Source organism: Equus quagga, chromosome 5 (assembly GCF_021613505.1).
Source record: "Equus quagga isolate Etosha38 chromosome 5, UCLA_HA_Equagga_1.0, whole genome shotgun sequence".
Lineage (NCBI taxonomy): Eukaryota > Metazoa > Chordata > Mammalia > Perissodactyla > Equidae > Equus > Equus quagga.
In genome coordinates this window covers 116,746,459-116,764,059 of record NC_060271.1, presented here as the reverse complement: position 1 = coordinate 116,764,059, position 17,601 = coordinate 116,746,459, and the positions used below count along the sequence as shown (strand labels likewise).

General features: G+C 38.8%; 1 protein-coding gene across 1 annotated transcript; it reads left to right on the top strand.

Moving 5' to 3' along the window:
- Positions 1-22: 22 nt before the first annotated feature.
- On the top strand, positions 23-17,200 carry GPN1 (GPN-loop GTPase 1). The gene is made up of 14 exons (XM_046660144.1): positions 23-175; positions 917-1,010; positions 2,624-2,663; positions 3,471-3,537; positions 4,252-4,289; positions 5,981-6,059; positions 6,268-6,362; positions 7,300-7,345; positions 8,011-8,157; positions 8,879-8,961; positions 10,519-10,558; positions 11,177-11,267; positions 15,136-15,243; positions 16,488-17,200. The coding sequence occupies exons 1-14, from the start codon at positions 65-67 to the stop codon at positions 16,571-16,573; spliced, it is 1,125 nt and encodes a 374-aa protein (XP_046516100.1). The 5' UTR covers positions 23-64; the 3' UTR covers positions 16,574-17,200.
- Positions 17,201-17,601: the final 401 nt, after the last annotated feature.

The window sequence follows — 17,601 nt, the reverse complement described above, 5'->3', positions numbered from 1 at the left end:
GAATTGTGGTCGTCTCTCTAGCCACGCATGTCTCTATGGTAAAGTGGGCGGAGCCAGGGGAAAGATGGCGGCGCCCGCAGCTGCAGCTGAGCCTCAAGCTTCCGGGGGTCCTCGGCCCCCAGTGTGTCTGTTGGTGTTGGGAATGGCGGGATCTGGGAAAACCACCTTTGTACAGGTGACATACACGGCACGGGCGTACTGGGGGCGCGCAAGAGGTCATCTGTGGCGGGCGGAAGGCCAGGGAGAAAGGGAGGTCTCTCCGGGGAGTTGGAGGGTACCAGCGCTTGGCTTTCAGGAACTTGCCAGTAACTCCAGTTCCTTCCTCGGCGAAGCCTTCTCGGACGCTAGCCTGGGTGTATTAAGTCTCTCTTCTGTGCACCCTCAGTGCATACTTGGTACAACTTACCGCGTTGTACTGGAATTGTCTTACCGATAAAATTGCCAACTCCTGAAAGGGAGAGGCTTGCAAGTAACTCTGGCAGTTAATACAGTGCTAGCACACAGGTGTAGATTGGCTAAAGAATTATTTTTTGCGCGCCTACCATGTTTCAGGGACTGGGGATACAGCGAAAACGAGATTGACAAGGTTCGCGCTTAAACAGAACTAACGTTTTAGTGGAGGAGATAGAAGAAAACCCCACGCAAAATAATGTGATCAATATATAATTATATATATAATATGTAATATAATTATAAAATAATAAGAGTAGGGGAGGCTCTGTTAGATGGGTGATAAAGGTAACATTTCAACTAAGACTTGAATGTTGGAGGTGGACATCGGGGGCGAATATTTCAGGTGGAGGGAAATTAAGTGCAAAAGTCTTCAGGTATGGTCGATAAAGGAATGGAAGTTCTCTTTTGTCCCCTTATCATGCCCCCATTATGTCGCACCATCACTCTCCTCATATCTCTGCAGAGGCTCACGGGACACCTGCATAGCCAAGGCTCTCCACCTTATGTGATCAACCTGGACCCAGCTGTGCATGAAGTTCCCTTTCCTGCCAACATTGGTAAGTAAACTGTACAGAACTGTGTGCAGTGCCTCACAGAATGGAAAGCCTCCAGACTGCCAGTCTTCAATGCTTTCATTTTTTCTGAACTACCTTTACTTCCCTTGGATTTGCTAGAATCCATAAATAGCCTTCTCCCTTATTCACATCTTCTCTTTGTTTACTCCCTCTTCTTTCCTAAATTTCTTTATTTCCTTACCATTCACCTTTCTCTCTTCCTTCTTTCTGACACTATGTTGTCAGGCTAATGTTATTTGGGAAAATGAAGTGATAGAAAGTCGGTCCTTTCACTTCTAGGCCATAAACCCTTCAGCAGGCTCTGATAGATAAACCTTTTTTATTTAGTTTCTTTTCTGAAAGTTTAATTAGAGTGTAAGGGTTCTTGTCTGGTACTTCACGTATTCATCTGTAGGAACCTTGCTTCCACTCCTAAAGTTACGTGGGAGAATGTGTGTGATTATGCATATGTGGGGTTCCTAGTTATCATCAGACTTTAAAAGGAATCTGTGACTATAAAAAAGAATTAGAATGGATGTGATCCAGTGTCATGATTCTTAATAGAATCTGGGCTTCCTGATTTCCAGGCTATCTCTGTATGCTAATCATCTCCCTCCTTATCTCTTCTTAATCCTGTTAAGCTGCTTGTACCCTAAACATAATAATAAAGGAAGACCTTGTATTAAGAAGCAGAGATCATTTTGGTAAGAGTTTGGGAAAAAATTGCCCATCTTCTCACTTAAAGGATGGAATTCTAATACTTGATGGAGTAGGTCTACAAATTAGTAGATAGGTTTAGTTAGATGTTACTGAACGTATTAATTGTTTTCTAAAAATCATGTCTTGGGGGGCCAGCCCTGTGACCAAGTGGTTGGATTCTCATGCTCTGCTGTGGCAGCTGAGGATTCCCTGGTTTGGATCCTTGGTGCGGACCTACACACTGCTCATCAGGCCATGCTGTGGTGGCATCCCACATAGAAGAACTAGAATGACCTGTAACTAGAATGTACAACTATGTACTGGGGCTTTGGGGAGTAAAAAAAAAGAAAATCATGTCTGCATTACCTTTGTTACCAGTAAGCAATTAGTAAGAAATAAGTCTTTTTTCTTGACTTAGCTCCCTTTTTCTATGTGTATGGTCACTGATAATGTATTTAAGTTCTATAAAGCTTTTCTCCTTGTCTCAGATCATCTCTACCATAACTTGAGATCTCCTAACCTAACATTTTTCATGGGTTACATGGCAGTTATCCTTTTAAGAAAGGAAACCAGTGTGAAGCTGGAGAAATTAGTGGAAGAGAATGCTGACAAGAGAAGCCTAAAAGACTAGTTTCAGTTTTTTGCTGATAGGGAAAGTACTTACAGGGCATCTTTTGCCCTTCTGTTCTTCTCCTCACAGTCTTGTTTCTTTTGCTATCACAGTTCAATGATCTTAGCTTAAAAATTTAGAAAACAAATTTAAAAGTGACTTTGATGCCAAGAGAGAAACTTATTTTTTTTCCTCAGAGGAAGCAGACATGGCTTGAGCGGCCTGTTGGCTTAGGCTATTACAGATGGAAGATCTCACACTGTATTTTTTTTATATTTTAAATTCCAGTTAATTTTTTTCCCTCCAGATATTCGTGACACTGTGAAGTATAAAGAAGTCATGAAACAGTATCCTTTTCCTCACCTACTGCAGTGTTCACTCGTCTTTGGCCAGTTACTGTCTGTATTTTATGGCTTTGAAAGAATGTTTTTGTGTTTCCTTGTGAAATATACAAGCAAAAGCATTTGATTGCTTTAAGATAATTTTGGTAAGAGGATGGAAGGTGAATGTGGGGAGAGATATTGTAGGTGATTAGAAATACTATTTCAGCTTGTGATTTCAGTTTTCTTACCATCTTCCCTGGGCTGTTGTAATTAGCACAGAGAAAGAGAGGCAAGCTGATGATGTGTCTGGATCCCACAGGGTAGTATTCCCTTGGAGGATACATCTGTTGGTCACCACATCTTCAGACTAGGAAACTCAGAAGTGAGTAGGTTTAGTATGATCAACTCTTACTACATTGCTGTGTGAAATGTGTACTTTCCCTGTAAGTAAATCTAGGTAGGAACATTAATTATAATCAGCATGTTGCTTGATTAGTGAGGATCAGAGCAAGGAGTGTTATATAGATGATCTTAATGGCTAATGCCAGCAGGCTGTCACTGCCTGATGGATCTGTCTATTACATTTTGGTCACTTTAGTTTCTTCATTTTGACTGACCATCCCTAAAATGAGGAAGACCTTGATAATAAATGTTTTCCTATGAGGTTAAGGTTGTGTGGTACATACCTTAAGGTAGTCAAGGATTAGCTTGCCAATATCTATTCATGGAATGCTGATGTTATAATTCTGTTTATGTGAGTGATAGCTTATGTATGAATTTTATCATCTAAATTGATCTATAAGCAATTTAAATCCTCAGCTAAGTGTCTAGATATGGACTTGGGCCCAATGGTGGCATAGTGACCTCACTCAATCTCTTCGCTACAAGATTTGATCAGGTATGTCTGTCTTTACTTACATAAGCATGGCTAAAACCTGAGACTCTTAAATGCTTTAGCTTCATCACATTGGGAAAGAAGAGCAATAAACCAGGATGTAAATATAGAAAATAAGTAGGCATTTTGGGAGACAGAGAAGTAGGCTGTGAGAGGACGATCAACGTTGTGAGACACTTCACATTTAATATTTGTGACAGCCAATAAAACAGAAATCCAGGAAATCTGGGTTCTTTTCTTGATCTGTTATTGGCTTTCAGTGTTACCCTGTGGATAGAATGGTGGGTGAGGGAGTGGGATGGGCTAACAGGCATGGGATGCAAAGATAATGGGGCTTTTAACTTTTGACAAACAGTTGTCATCAGTTGGGTTTTCTTTGTCCCTTCTTCTGTGAGTGTTTTGTAATCATTAATTTTTTACCCTGATGTTATTCTATGAGACAGGCTATTAACATTTTACTGAAGCACCAAGAGAAATGACTTGCCAGTGACAGATCAAGTCCTCAGCTTCTCAGGTCCTTGCACTGTGCCCTAGGGTGTTGTAGTGCTGCTGATGTGGCTGTGTTTCTTTGGTTCAGTGAGTTTATTAGTGTCCTAAGAATGAGAATATAGAGATTCAATAATTAATGGTGCCTTGGAGGCAGGCCACCTTGGAGACGGTTGTGTGATTTTTGTGTTGAAATTGGATCCTACTGGAATTGGCATCTTTTTCTTTTAGGTGATGAAATTTATTGAGAAGGCCCAGAACATTTCTAAGTAAGTGATTTCAGTTAATGCTAATATTTATTGCTCTTTAGTTGACACTAGGTTTTTTGAAGGATTTTGGGATACCATCAAGCTCTGAAAGGATGTAGCTTGAGATGAAACCATTAGAAATGAAAAAAAAATGGGCAAGAAAATCATTAAGATGCTATATGGTGTAGAGCTAAATGTAATAGTATCCCACCCCCAGTCACTTTGGTATATGCCCATGGCTTCTTAGGAAATATTTTGAGACTTAGTCCAAATTCGGTTGTCTACCTGCCTTCTCTTGGGAAACCATCCTTGTTGGCATTAAAGTCTCTGAAACACCTTTCTAACCGTTGTTTAAATGAATATAATTTACATGATTCAGAGAGAATAATTATTTTTTAATTTAAAAAGTATCAAAATATAAAATAAAATATGTTCTTATTATCCACAATTAACTGTTGTTAAATCTTTAACAGGTTTGCTTTTTTCCAAAAAAGAAAGATAATTAATTTTTGTAAAAAAGGATATATGCTCATTGTAAAGAATTCAAACCACATATAACATTTAAAAGATGAAATTATCCCTCACTAGATTCCCACTAGAAATAACTATCATTATTATTACTATCAGTGACTGTCATTCCACGTTTCTATGCATAGATAGAAGGATGGATGGATGGGGTGTTTCACAAAATTGGGATCATACTAGAGGTAGTTTTTTAAAATAATAGCTTTATTGAGATATAAATTCACATACCATAAAGTGCAGTCCTTTAAAGTATACTATTTAGTGGTTTTTAGTATATTTACGAAATTGTGCATTGATCACCAATATCTAATTTCAGAACATTTTCCTCATTCCCAAAAGAAACCCCGTATGCATTGGTGATTATTCCCTATTCCCCCTTTCTCTCGGCTCTTGGCTGCACCATTTTATATTCCCACTAGCGAAGTGTGAGGGTTCCAGTTTCTCCACATCCTCTCCAGTGCTTGTTATTGTCCTTGTTTTTCATTGTAGCTATCTTAGTATAAAGTGGTATCGCACGGTGATTTTGATTTATTTTTCCTCAATGATTAATGATGTTGAGCATCTTTTCATGTACTTATTGGCCATTGCTATACGTTTGGAGAAATGTCTATTCAAATTCTTTGCTCATTTTTAAAAGCAGCTTTATTGAGATATAATTCATATACAGTTCACCCATTTAAAGTGTTCAATTCAGTGACTTTTAGTATAGTCACAGACTTATGCATGCAACCATCACCATGATCAATTTTAGAACATTTTCATCACCTCAAGAAGAAACCCTGTATTCTTTAGTTATCACTTGTCTATCCCTCCATTTCTCTCTCCCCTCCACCTTCCTCAACCCCCACCCCAAAGCAACTGGATAGTTTCCCCAGAGATGTACGTTCTGGTTTTGCTTCTCCCTCATTTTTAACGCAATGTATTTCTATAACTATCACAATTTTCCCTCTGATCATTTGCAGCAATTTATGGACTGCTGCTCATGCCTATTAGCATGAATTTTGGACATTAAACATAGTCTAGGTGAATGTGGTATGCATTTTAAGAGCAATGGGAGGAAGTTAGACTTAGCAGTATGAAGAGGTTATTCTAATCTTGGATAACCAGATGTTTAATGTTTTGTGTGATGGAATATCTTTTAGCATTGCACAAGTATAATACTTATTTAATTGTTTTTCTTGACACAGATATGTCTTGATTGACACACCTGGACAGATTGAGGTATTCACCTGGTCAGCTTCTGGGACAATCATCACCGAGGCCCTGGTAAGTTTTCTAGGACTTGTTACTAAGAATAACTAGAGAGCTAGACTGGGTACGGATCTTTTTATTGCCTGACACCTTATATGGAAGGGAGTTACAGAGCTCTTCATACCCTGCCTAAAGTGGTTCTCCCTTGCTAAGGAAGGTAGGAAAAGTTTGGGGACAGGTCTTGAGCCGTCTTACTAAAGCTTTGATTATTTTGTGGCTTTAGGCATCCTCATTTCCAACGATTGTCATTTATGTCATGGACACATCACGAAGTACCAACCCAGTGACCTTCATGTCCAATATGCTCTATGCTTGCAGGTAATTGATTATTGGTGGGCATGGTATTACATCAAGGTATGAGGCCTCCTCTTCTTTTCTTTTGAGTCCTGAGTGCTTACCCCTAGACTTCTGCTCATTCAGATTTGCCACTCAGTTTAGCGGCAGTGAGTTGGGGAAGAGGCACATGTGTTGTTGGCATTCTCTTTCAGCAACTTCTCATCTTCCTCCCTTGCTTGTTATAGAAATAGGTGGTGTATGAATATTAACCTTCTGGTAGTTGCTCCTGGTTTAATGAAATCCAAGTCTAAAAAGAACAGAACCCTCTGGTCTAAGTGTTCCTTTTCTGTGTTATGATAGGTAGAGTGAGATTATAACATGAGGAGAGATTATGAATAAAAAGATTTGTTCATAATTCTGAAATGCATGGGTTTGCCCCAAGCGTAGTGCAAATAAGAGAGGAAGGACATGCCTCACTGGGCTGTGTTAGTGCATTAAACCTAGGAGCAAGGCAGACCATTATTAAAGCTGAGAGAATTTGATCTGGGGGATACACAAAAGCCATCACCGACATTTGTCTCCTCTAATATGATTAGGGATGTCTCTTCTTATTAGATGCAAAAAATCCTAATCCAGATACAAATCTGATGACCTTCACATTATTTTATTTTCATGTTAATTATTTAAAAGACAATTATTTGGTGAAAACAAGCAAACAGATACACAGAGAAAAAGGATCAGTATCAAAATATTACTCCAAGAAAGAAGGAGAGAGAGAGAGTGTGTGTGTGTTGCTTGCTTGATGGTGACGGTGGTTTCCCTCTTGAGAGAGGAAAATAGGTGCGTGCCGCATCAGAAGGGAGACCTATATTTAGAATCAACCCATTCCCCTTCTCTTTCCTCAGTTCTCACACTGACACTGGGCAAACAAGAGCTTAAGTGCTTTTGCTAATAATATGTCTTGATGTTTGATTTTCAGCATCTTGTACAAAACCAAGCTGCCTTTCATTGTGGTTATGAATAAAGTAAGTGGATCCTCCTGTTATGATTCAACATTTCTTTTCATTAGAACCTTGTGTTATCAGAAGGTTTGGGTAGGTGAGGATTATTTCAGATGCTAGAGAGCAGATTCAAGCTTAACTGAACCAAAGCCATGAGCACTTCTAGGAAAAAGTTTCAATCAAGTTGAAAGAATATTTATCACTGTCTCCCACCCAGAGTTATTTTAGGCTAGGTAGAGTAGCCCCTCAACCATGGCGTATAGGTTACCCCACAGAATCCAGGCTGTGTAAATCGGGGAGGGACTGCTAGTCTGTTGGAAGTGGCAATTAAAACATACAAAAACAAAACTTCCCTGTCGTTCGTTGATGGCGAAGATGCAAGAGACTACTTGACTTTAGAGCCTGGAATGTGGTGGCATCCACTGCAGCCATGGTCACTTGGTAGTGAATAGTGAAGGGTCTGCATCAACCAAGAGAACACGTAACTTAATTTAATTATTTACGCTATTCAGCAGTCTTGGCTCTTTGTGGCTTGTTGCAGTGGAGAAGGAAATGGGGGAAGCAGAGAAGAAAATATATGAATGATTGCTTTTTGCTGTCACCAGTTAATTAAAAAAAAATTTTTTTTGCCATTATTTGGTGTCTAACCTCATGTCTGGTTGCTGATAGTTGACTTCTCTCTGGTACAGACTGACATCATTGATCACAGCTTTGCAGTGGAATGGATGCAGGATTTTGAGGCTTTCCAAGATGCCTTGAATCAAGAGACTACATATGTCAGTAACCTGACTCGTTCCATGAGCCTGGTGTTAGATGAGTTTTACAGCTCGCTCAGGGTAAACTTTCTCTTGCTCATACTGACAGTCTCTCCAAATAACCTTTTAACCCATAGGGCTGGCTTTGCAAATGTCTTAGAAAGAAAGTTCCTTACATTCTGAAAAGTAACTTTTAAAGCGTTGCTTATTTATAACTGGAGGTCTAAAAGATAAATAAGATAGACCCTACCCTCAGAGAGTTTATGGTCTAGTTGGGAGAGAAGGCTACACACAGAATTGAGACGTGATATATTGTGGTAAATACCTTGAGAAAGATTGTAAGTTGGGCCTGATGGTGGGGAGGGGCAGATCACTTTTTATGTGGGGGATTTTGGAGCATATAACATTAGAGGTATGCTTTGAAGGAAGGGTAAGATTTATGTAAGCAAAAGTAGGTATGGGCGGCAGGGAGTATGTTACTTGCCCAAGCAAAGGCATTGAGATAGTAATTTTTGTAGAGAATAGTCAGTGGTTTGATTTGATAGGGAATAGATAAAAAGTCCTGCTACTTATTCAGTCCTAATTATCTTGCTTTTTCAGTTCTCTATTTTTCATAGACTTATTTCCATGACTTTTGACTAGGCATGCTGTTTTGTTTTGTGTTAGCTTGTCTGTTTGTCAGAGGCTTTTTAAAGTATCTACGCCTCTTTTATGAAGATTTTATAACATTTGGACAAAATAACGTACACCATTTAAAAATATACTGTTGTTTTCTCAGTGGCATTAATGATACTTTTGGCAGGTGGTGGGTGTGTCTGCTGTTCTGGGTACAGGCTTAGATGAATTCTTTGTGCAAGTCACCAGTGCTGCAGAAGAGTATGAAAGGTGAGGATAAAGGAAAATCCTATTGCTGACATTCTTACTAATCCACAGTTCTGATCTGACAGCAGTTTTGCCAGGCAAAGCATTTCGGTTTTCAGTTGTATGTATTATTTGTCCTGCATATGTCTACTGGATCTGACCACTCTTAGGGGTAACAATTTTCCAGTACCTTTTTTTCTAAAAAATAAGAGTATAAAATCTTCACTGTATTGAATGATTAAGAGCAGGAATCATCAGACTTTTTTTGTACAAAGCCAGATAGTAAATAAATATTTTGGGTTTTGTGGGCCATATGGTCTCTGTTGCAACTACTCAACTCTGTCTTTGTCATGCAAAAGCACCTAGAGATGATTTGTAAACAAATGGGTATGGCTGTATTCCATAAAAATTTGTTTACAAAAACAGGCAGTGGGCTGGATTTGGCCTGTTTGCCCCACTGACTGATTCCCAATTAAGAACATGGACTTTGGAGAACCAGCCCTAATGGCCTAGTGCTTAAAGTTCAGTGCTTACCACTTTGCTGGCCCAGGTTCACTTCCTGGTTGTGGAACCACGTCACCCATCTGTCAGTTGCCATGCTGTGGCAGCTCACATAGAAGAACCAGAATGACTTACAACTAGGATATACAATCATGCACCGGGGCTTTGGGGAGGAAGGAAAAAAAAAAAGAGGAAGATTGGCAACAGAGGTTAGCTCAAGGTGACTCTTTCCCTGCAAAAAAAAAAAAAAAAGAACAGAGTTTGGAGTGAGACAGGCATGGGTTAGATTTCTGTTTCTTCCGCTTAATAAATGAGTGACCTTAGCAAGTTTTCATCATTTGTAAATCAGGAATAATAGCATTTATTGCTAAGGTCATTGGTAGGATCATTTGAGAAAATATATCTAAAGTACCAGCACAATTGCTGACACATAGTAAACACGTATCATAATAAATGATGGTTAGAACTGTTGTCATGGTTAATACTGGAATTCCCTTTACCTAAAGGAAAGTGGAGTCAGAGCACCTATACACTTTCCTTAGGCCCGTGGCCTGATAATTGGCTGCTTACTAGCATGTTCCTTTGGCTTCATACTTAACAAGATCCTAACAACCTCACTGTGGTTTTCAGACACGTATTCTGATTTTGATTCATTAGACAAGGGTTTTTTTTGTGTGTGGTCAAAGCCTCAGGATAGACTCTTTTCTGTATCCTTTCATTGATGCCCAGATAAACCACATAATTATATAGTGGACTTCCTGAGCCCAACAGGCCTAGGTTCTTTTACTCATCTCACATGTTTTTCCAAATGAATGATGAGCTCATCAGTCATGGTCTCCAGAATTAATCTTTCCAGCCCAGCAGTCAGTCTGTTGTCTCTTTGCTGGTTTCAGGGTGGGGCAGGCACCTTGGCTTTAATTCCACAGGGGTAGAACCTCAGTGACTCCGACTTGTTACATCTGATGTTCAGTGAGGTAAGATCTACTGTTATTGTCAGAATCGTAGGAAAATAGAAGTGATCTGGAGGTGAGCAGGACAAATTATTAAGCAGAGGAATTTAGAAAGTGTTTCTGTTTCCAGGGAGTATCGTCCTGAATATGAACGTCTGAAGAAATCACTGGTAAGAGAGGGGGCTATTTGTGTATTTTAGGGCCACTTAAAAAACCACCTCAAACCATGTACTGATCCTCCTGCCATAAATGCTTTTGTTTTGGCTGTCATATCTTTTAGATGTGTGTTAATTTAAATTTGTAAATTTGTGTGTGTGCTGTCTCGATGCAGAAAGGCCCCTTAATTATTTTTCTTCTTTTTATTTGATTTTTCCTGTCATATATGCTAAGCCCTTGTGCCCCCCCCCCCCCCCCCCCTCCAATGTCCACTTTAAGGTTAGTTGTAGAATTTTGTTTAAGAACTTGTGGTTCACAACTCTTATCCCAAATTTTCAGGTTTCCTGCCCCCATTGGCTTCATTGGGCCTTCCCATCATGTCTATTTGAGGGTTCTTTTGATTTGCTTTTGTGTCCAGTTTCTGAAACTTAATTCAGTTTGCAGAGCCCTCTGGTCTGAATTCCTGCTAATCTGGGTCCACACTGTTCAGTGTTTCTGTTCCCATATCAGCCATCCATTAGCTGCCTCAGAGTTTAAATAGCCTGTAGTATTTGTATAATGGGTCATCTCCAGTTAGAAGTCTGACATCTAACTGGGACTCCTTTTTTAATCTGACATTTTTCTCTCTACAGGCCAGTGCACAGAGCCAGCAGCAGAAGGAACAGCTGGAACGCCTTCAGAAAGATATGGGCTCTGTAGCCTTGGACGCAGGGACAGCCACAGGTATGGAGGGTCTATCGGTGTTAGGAACTAAAAGGAGGGTACACTTATTTAAGAGAGAGAAAGAGAAAAGGATAAAGTAAATGTGGTATTTTCTATCGATTGATCAATCGATCAATTGATCTGTCTATATCTAAATCTGTCTGTCTATCTATCTATCTATCTGTTTATCTATCTGTCTGTGTAAATCCTGGGTCTGCATTGTATTTACTTAAAATGTCTCTTAGTCTTCTTTGGTCTGGAATGGTTCCTTAGTCTTTCCTTGTATCTCATGACATTGACATTTTTGAAGTGTGCAGACAGACATAGTGGTATACCTATATCTAACACCTGTGTTAAAGAGGAATTCATGGGGCTGGCCCTGTGGCCAAGTGGTTAAGTTCTTGCACTCTGCTGTAGGCGGCCCAGTGTTTCGTTGGTTCGAATCCTGGGTGCACACATGGCACTGCTCATCAAACCACGCTGAGGCAGCGTCCCACATGCCACAACTAGAAGGACCCACAACGAAGAATATACAGCTATGTGCCGGGGGGCTTTGGGGAGAAAAAGGAAAAAAATAAAAAATCTTTAAAAAGAAAAAAAAGAGGAATTCACCATATATCTCTATCTATCATATCACATTCACTTTATCCATATTTACTTTTCATATATATATATCTATATGATTTGGGAAGGCAAACCCCTGAAAGTTGTATACAGTTGCATCACTTTGGGTTATTCCTTGTCAGGTAGTTTTTCTTTTACTTTGGCAAGGTACTTGATATCTACTTTATTTTTTAAAAAATATATATATTTTTTACTGTTTATTTTGACTTAATTTCATATTAACAGAAAAGTTGCAATGAATAGTACAAAGAATTGCCATATAACCCTTCAACCAGATTCCCACAATGTTAATATTCTATCACATTTACTATATTTTCTTTCTCATATATGTATGACTTTATATTTTATATAGATATATGTATCATATATAATTTCTTTCTAAATCATTTAGGAGTAAGTTGCAGACACAGTGAGCCTTTACCCTTGAATACTTCAGTCTGTTTCCTAAAAACAAGGGCATTATTTTATATAACCTCATTGCAGTTATCAAAAATCAGGAAATTAACATTGATGCATTAGTTATCTAATGTATAGACATTATTTGGAGTTAGCCATTTGCCCTTTATAACAGGAGAAAATCCTGGATCTGCAGTGCATTTAGTTGTCATGTCTCTTATTCTCCTTTAATCTGGAATGATTCCTTATTCTTTCTTTGTATTCCATGACACTGACATTTTCGAAGTGTACAGGACAGTTATTTTATGGAATGTTCCTTGATGTGGGTTTGTCTGATGTTTCCTCATGATTTGATTCAGGTGGCACATTTTTGGCAGAACTTTACAGAAATGAAGTTGTGTTTTTTCCATATGTCATATCAGGAGGCACACAGTGTTGATTTGTCCCATTACTGGTGATGATAACTTTGATCATTTGCTTGAAGTGATATCTGCCAGATTTTTCATCATAAATTTATTATTTTTTCCTTCGTAATAAGTATTTTATGGGGTGATGCTTTGAGATTATATAAATATCCTTTTAATTTTAAAATGCTCACCCACTGGTCTTAATATCCATTAATGTACTAGGGACAGTGTCCATTTTTGTGTCATACATGTTGCAGATATTTTCTCCCTGTTTGTCAGCTGTCCTTTGACTTTGTTCGTGGTATTATTTTGCCATGCAAAAGTTTTTATTTTGTTTTGTTTTGATAAAGTCAAATTTATTTATTATTACAACTGGATTTTGAGTCATAATTGGGAATCCTTTACTTACACCTCTGTTAAAGAGGAATTCACTTGTGTTTTATTAGAGAATTCGTAAAATGGTTTCATTTTCTGCATTTAGATCCCTGACCCATTTAGAGTTTATTCCTAGGTATGGTGTGAGGTACATATGATCTCTGTTACCTTTTTCATAAAGAGTTGTACCCGCACTATTTATTAAAAAGTCTGCCTTTGCCCCAATGATCTCAGATGCTACCTGTAACATATACTAAATTTCCATGTGTACTTGGGTATATTTCTGGACTACCAGTTTTATTCTTCTGGACTGTCTGTGTGCTTGCAGCATGCTGTTTTAATTATGTAGAGGCTCTATGGTATGTTTTAATATCTGCTAGGGCTAGTCCCCTTCATACTTTTCTTTTTTTACTGTTTCCCTGGGTATTCTTGCATGTCTATTTTTCCACATGAACCTAAGTATCAATTTATCTAGTTTGCTAAAAAAGCTCTTTGGTATTTTTATTGGGATTGTGTTATTTTCATGAATTAATGTAGGGAGAAGTGACATCTCTATGATGTTGAGTTTTCCTATCCAAGAACAAGGAATGTATTTATATTTGTCAAGTCTACTTTTGTGTCTTTCAGGAGTGTTTCCTTGTGTACATTTTGCATATTTTTTGTTACATTTATTTTAAGGATTTTATCTTCTGTTAGTGATGAAAATGGGATTTTCTGAACCATTATATCTTCTAACTGGTTATATTGGTGTATTTAAAGGCTCTTAATTTCTGTATATTAGTCTTTTTATCCTGCCACTTTACTGACTTTTTTAATTGTTCGAGTTAGTTTTGTCATTGATTCTCTAGAGGCTTCTCAGTTGGTGCTCATATTTAAATATATACACCCCACCCATGCATGCTTATTGATGAACTGATCTTTAAAGGAGTGAAGTTCTCTTCATGAAAGATATTGTTATACATCTAGTAGAGAACAGCAGAACCACTTGGAGGAGGAGATACTGGATACTGGCTGGGTTTACCAGTTAAGTGATCTTGCCTGTGCCATCCTTGTTGCACACCTCAGCAAAATAAATTTCTATCTGCCATGGTCCTTTGGAAAAACTCATGAATATGTGAAATGGCAAATGTTAAATTTACTGCTTGCAAAGGATCTGCTCTCCTCAGATAGCCTGTTCAAGATTGGGGGAATTTCAGTAAATTATTTGAGGAATGTCACAAGTATAGTTGCATAATTCTTAGTTAGGCACAGAATGAGGCATTGACTGTCAGCACACCATGTCATCATCCTGTTTCAGGCCCACAGGCCCCTTGAGGTTTGCGTCCCTTGATGTTGCTGCTGTTGGCCACCCTTTTTCTCTAGCTGAGCGCTCTCAAACCTCTTAGGCTGCTGAAGAGAGTGGTCATGCTCCCATGTCTTTAGAATACTTGGCATAGGTCGAGGTTCTAGTAGAGACCACCTCCCGCTGAATCTCCTGCCCAGTAATTACTTGATTAGACTTTTTCTTGATAATCGGGACTCAGCCCTTATTTGGTTTCCCTGGGTTGGGAATTTCACCTCTACCAGTACATTCGATTTTCCATTTTTTCCCCTCTCTCTTTTTCTTGAATAATGCCCTGGCTCCTCTACTCTAGATCATTTCACCGTGTATTCTTTTCAGGCTCTCTCTCAACTTAAATTTCCACCAGGAAGCTTCCTTAGTTCTCCATACTTTTACCCTTGACTGACCAGCCCACTGGATCTGCTCAAATGTGTTTAGCCTTCATAGGAAACACCATAGCCTCTTCCAACCTGTCAGCTAGTAAAAATGAATGACGTTACTATCAAGACAACTACTTGAGAATTATTTTCCTCAAGTTAAAAATGACCTTTTGGATTTTGGGGATCATGATAACACTTTGTGAACTAAACTAGTATAGAAATATTAAGTGGTATTAACATTACATTTAGAAGAGGTGGGATCCTGCCTTTTATCATGACCACTTTCATCCTGCCAATTGATAATCATAGTTACTTATTGGTTCATAATCACCTTTTTGAGGAGGCATATGTTCCTGACATGCTACTGATAGGTGTTTTCTCTGTAGACAGTTTATCTCCTGTGCTGGACCCTTCTGACTTGATCTTGACTCGGGGAACCTTGGATGAAGAGGATGAGGAAGCAGACAGTGATACCGATGATATTGACCACAGAGGTAAGAGGTGGCTGAGGTGGCTCTTGAAAACAGAATAGCTGCTTATCCTCACATTGTTTGCTTAGGAGCATCTTCTTGTTGAGAGAAGACCTTAAGCACACAACCAGTAACAGAGGAGAGAGGAGATGGTAAAGATATATTGAGAGTTCCTGGCCTTCCTACTGAATGGTTAATATTAAGCTGATTACAGGCCTTTTATTAGTCTCGTGTCTTCTCATCTTTGGGTCCTAACTCAGTTTGAAGAATCCAGGCTTTTTGTTTATTATAATTATTGTTTCAAGAACACGTAAGGAGGCCTCAGCAGAGCTAAATCCGTCAGAAGTGACTGTAACATTGAGGATAGAATGCTCTGGAAACCCAAAAGTCTTCCTTCCACTGAGCATAGTTTTAAGGCCTATGAGCAGAATCTCTTTCTTGAGACAGCCCTAAAAAAGGTCCTAGCTATGACCAAGAGCAAACTTCTCTTTACTCCAGTGTGCTGGATGCTAACATGTAAATTGCCTCATTTAATCAGATTTATTGTGGTAAATTTACAAATAGTAAAACCCACCCTTTTAAAGTGTATAATTTGATGAGTTTTAACACATATATGTAGTCTTGTAATCACCATCATAATCAAGATACAGAACACTTGCATCATCTCAGAAGTTCCCTGATGCCCAGTTTTAGTCCCTTCCTGCGTACCTAGTTCCTGGCAACCACTGATGTGATTTCTGTTCTTATAATTTTGCCTTTTCCAGAATGTCATAATTGGAATCACATTATTTAACTTGCATTTCTTTTCACTCAGTCTAATGCTTTTGTGATCCATCCATGTTGTTGCATGTGTCATCAGTAGTATGTTCTTTTTTTATTGCTGAGTAATACTCCATTATGTGGATGTACCACAATTTGTTCATCCATTCACTAGCTGATTGGCATTTGAATTGTTTCTAGATTTTGGCTATTGTGAATCAAGCTGCTATTTCATTCATAGGTCTGTGGACACGTTTTCATTTCATTTCTCATGGTTAAAAATATGTAGGAGAGGGACTTCATTTTAGTTATTTTATAAGGGAGGTATCCTCCCCACTTATATTTTGGGCAACATGATACATAGAACATGCTTTTGGGAGATAATTCCTTATTGGGACAATTGAACAGTTTTTTAGAAATACTGTATCTGATGGATTGGTGACAACAACTCTTATCCACTTATCTACTGGGAGAGTTTAAAAAGAATTAACTTTCTTTTTTCCTTGCAGTTACAGAGGAGAGCCATGAAGAGCCAGCATTCCAGAATTTTATGCAAGAATCAATGGCACAGTACTGGAAGAGAAACAACAAATAGTTTCTAGAAGACAAAATTTTGGAACACTGTGTGAAGGAATTATCCTTACCTCTGACTGGGAGCTAATATAAAGGACGAGTTTGTTCAGAATAGCAGAGTTTCTCTTAGTAGGGAAATCTCCTGACTTGGATGAAGCCAAGGATAGGAGACATTTGGACCTGGCAGGTAGATGCCACTTCCTGTTGGCCTTTCCCTTGGATTTCTGCAAGGAAGGATATTCTGACTGTTTTTGGATGCTGATATCCCTTCAAGTCTAAAACTTCAAGTTTTATCATTTGAAGTCAAATATTTTTGCTGCTGATGGATAGAAGAGAGAGAGAACTTAGTGTTCATGTCACATCTCTGTTAATAGGCTGGATCTATAGCCTCTACTGCCCCAGCATCTTGCCCTTGAGCCTGCTCCACAAGTTCCCCTCCTTTCAGCAGAAAGGCAGAGGGGAAATATGAGCTTGTCCAGAGTAGCAGTGCAGTCTCCTTGGCAACCAATCAATGTTGGTATGAAATGTGCCTCACACTGGGTAGCTCATTATAGAACACCAGCTTTGTCGAAGAAAGTGAGCAAAACATAATTAACGAGTAAGAATCCTGCTTTCAATGATGACTTGGATAAAGAGTTTTTTATTTTAACTTTGTTGTAAGCCTGCTTGTCATAATTTCAAATAAGAAAATTAATCATTGCAAATAGCTTGACTTCTTTTCAACAGAGGTTTAAAGCCACATGTCCAGACCGGTCTCAATAAGGAGGTGATGGTTACTCAAGTTTCCCATGTACACATACCTAGTAACCAGGTACGGAGCCAGGCCCTGTTTGTATTGTACTTTGAACTTAATGCAAAGTATCCTTGGTGATTTACTCAAAGGCCGTAGATTTGGGTCAGGTGCACATTCCATACATAACAGCCATGGTGAGGGTTTGCCTTGCCCCCAGAGTCCTCACAGTATCTTAAAACATAATACATTTCTCTTAAGGAGTTTTATCCCTGCCTAATCCGTATTCTAATTCAGTGGTTCTCAAAGTGTGGTCTCTG

Excerpts from the sequence above, each read along its gene's own strand:
- GPN1 (XM_046660144.1), top strand. The coding sequence starts at position 65 with ATGGCGGCGCCCGCAGCTGCAGCTGAGCCTCAAGCTTCCGGGGGTCCT. Across the intron at positions 176-916 it reads GGAAAACCACCTTTGTACAG|AGGCTCACGGGACACCTGCA; the intron begins GTGACATACACG and ends ATATCTCTGCAG. Across the intron at positions 8,962-10,518 it reads GCTGCAGAAGAGTATGAAAG|GGAGTATCGTCCTGAATATG; the intron begins GTGAGGATAAAG and ends TTCTGTTTCCAG.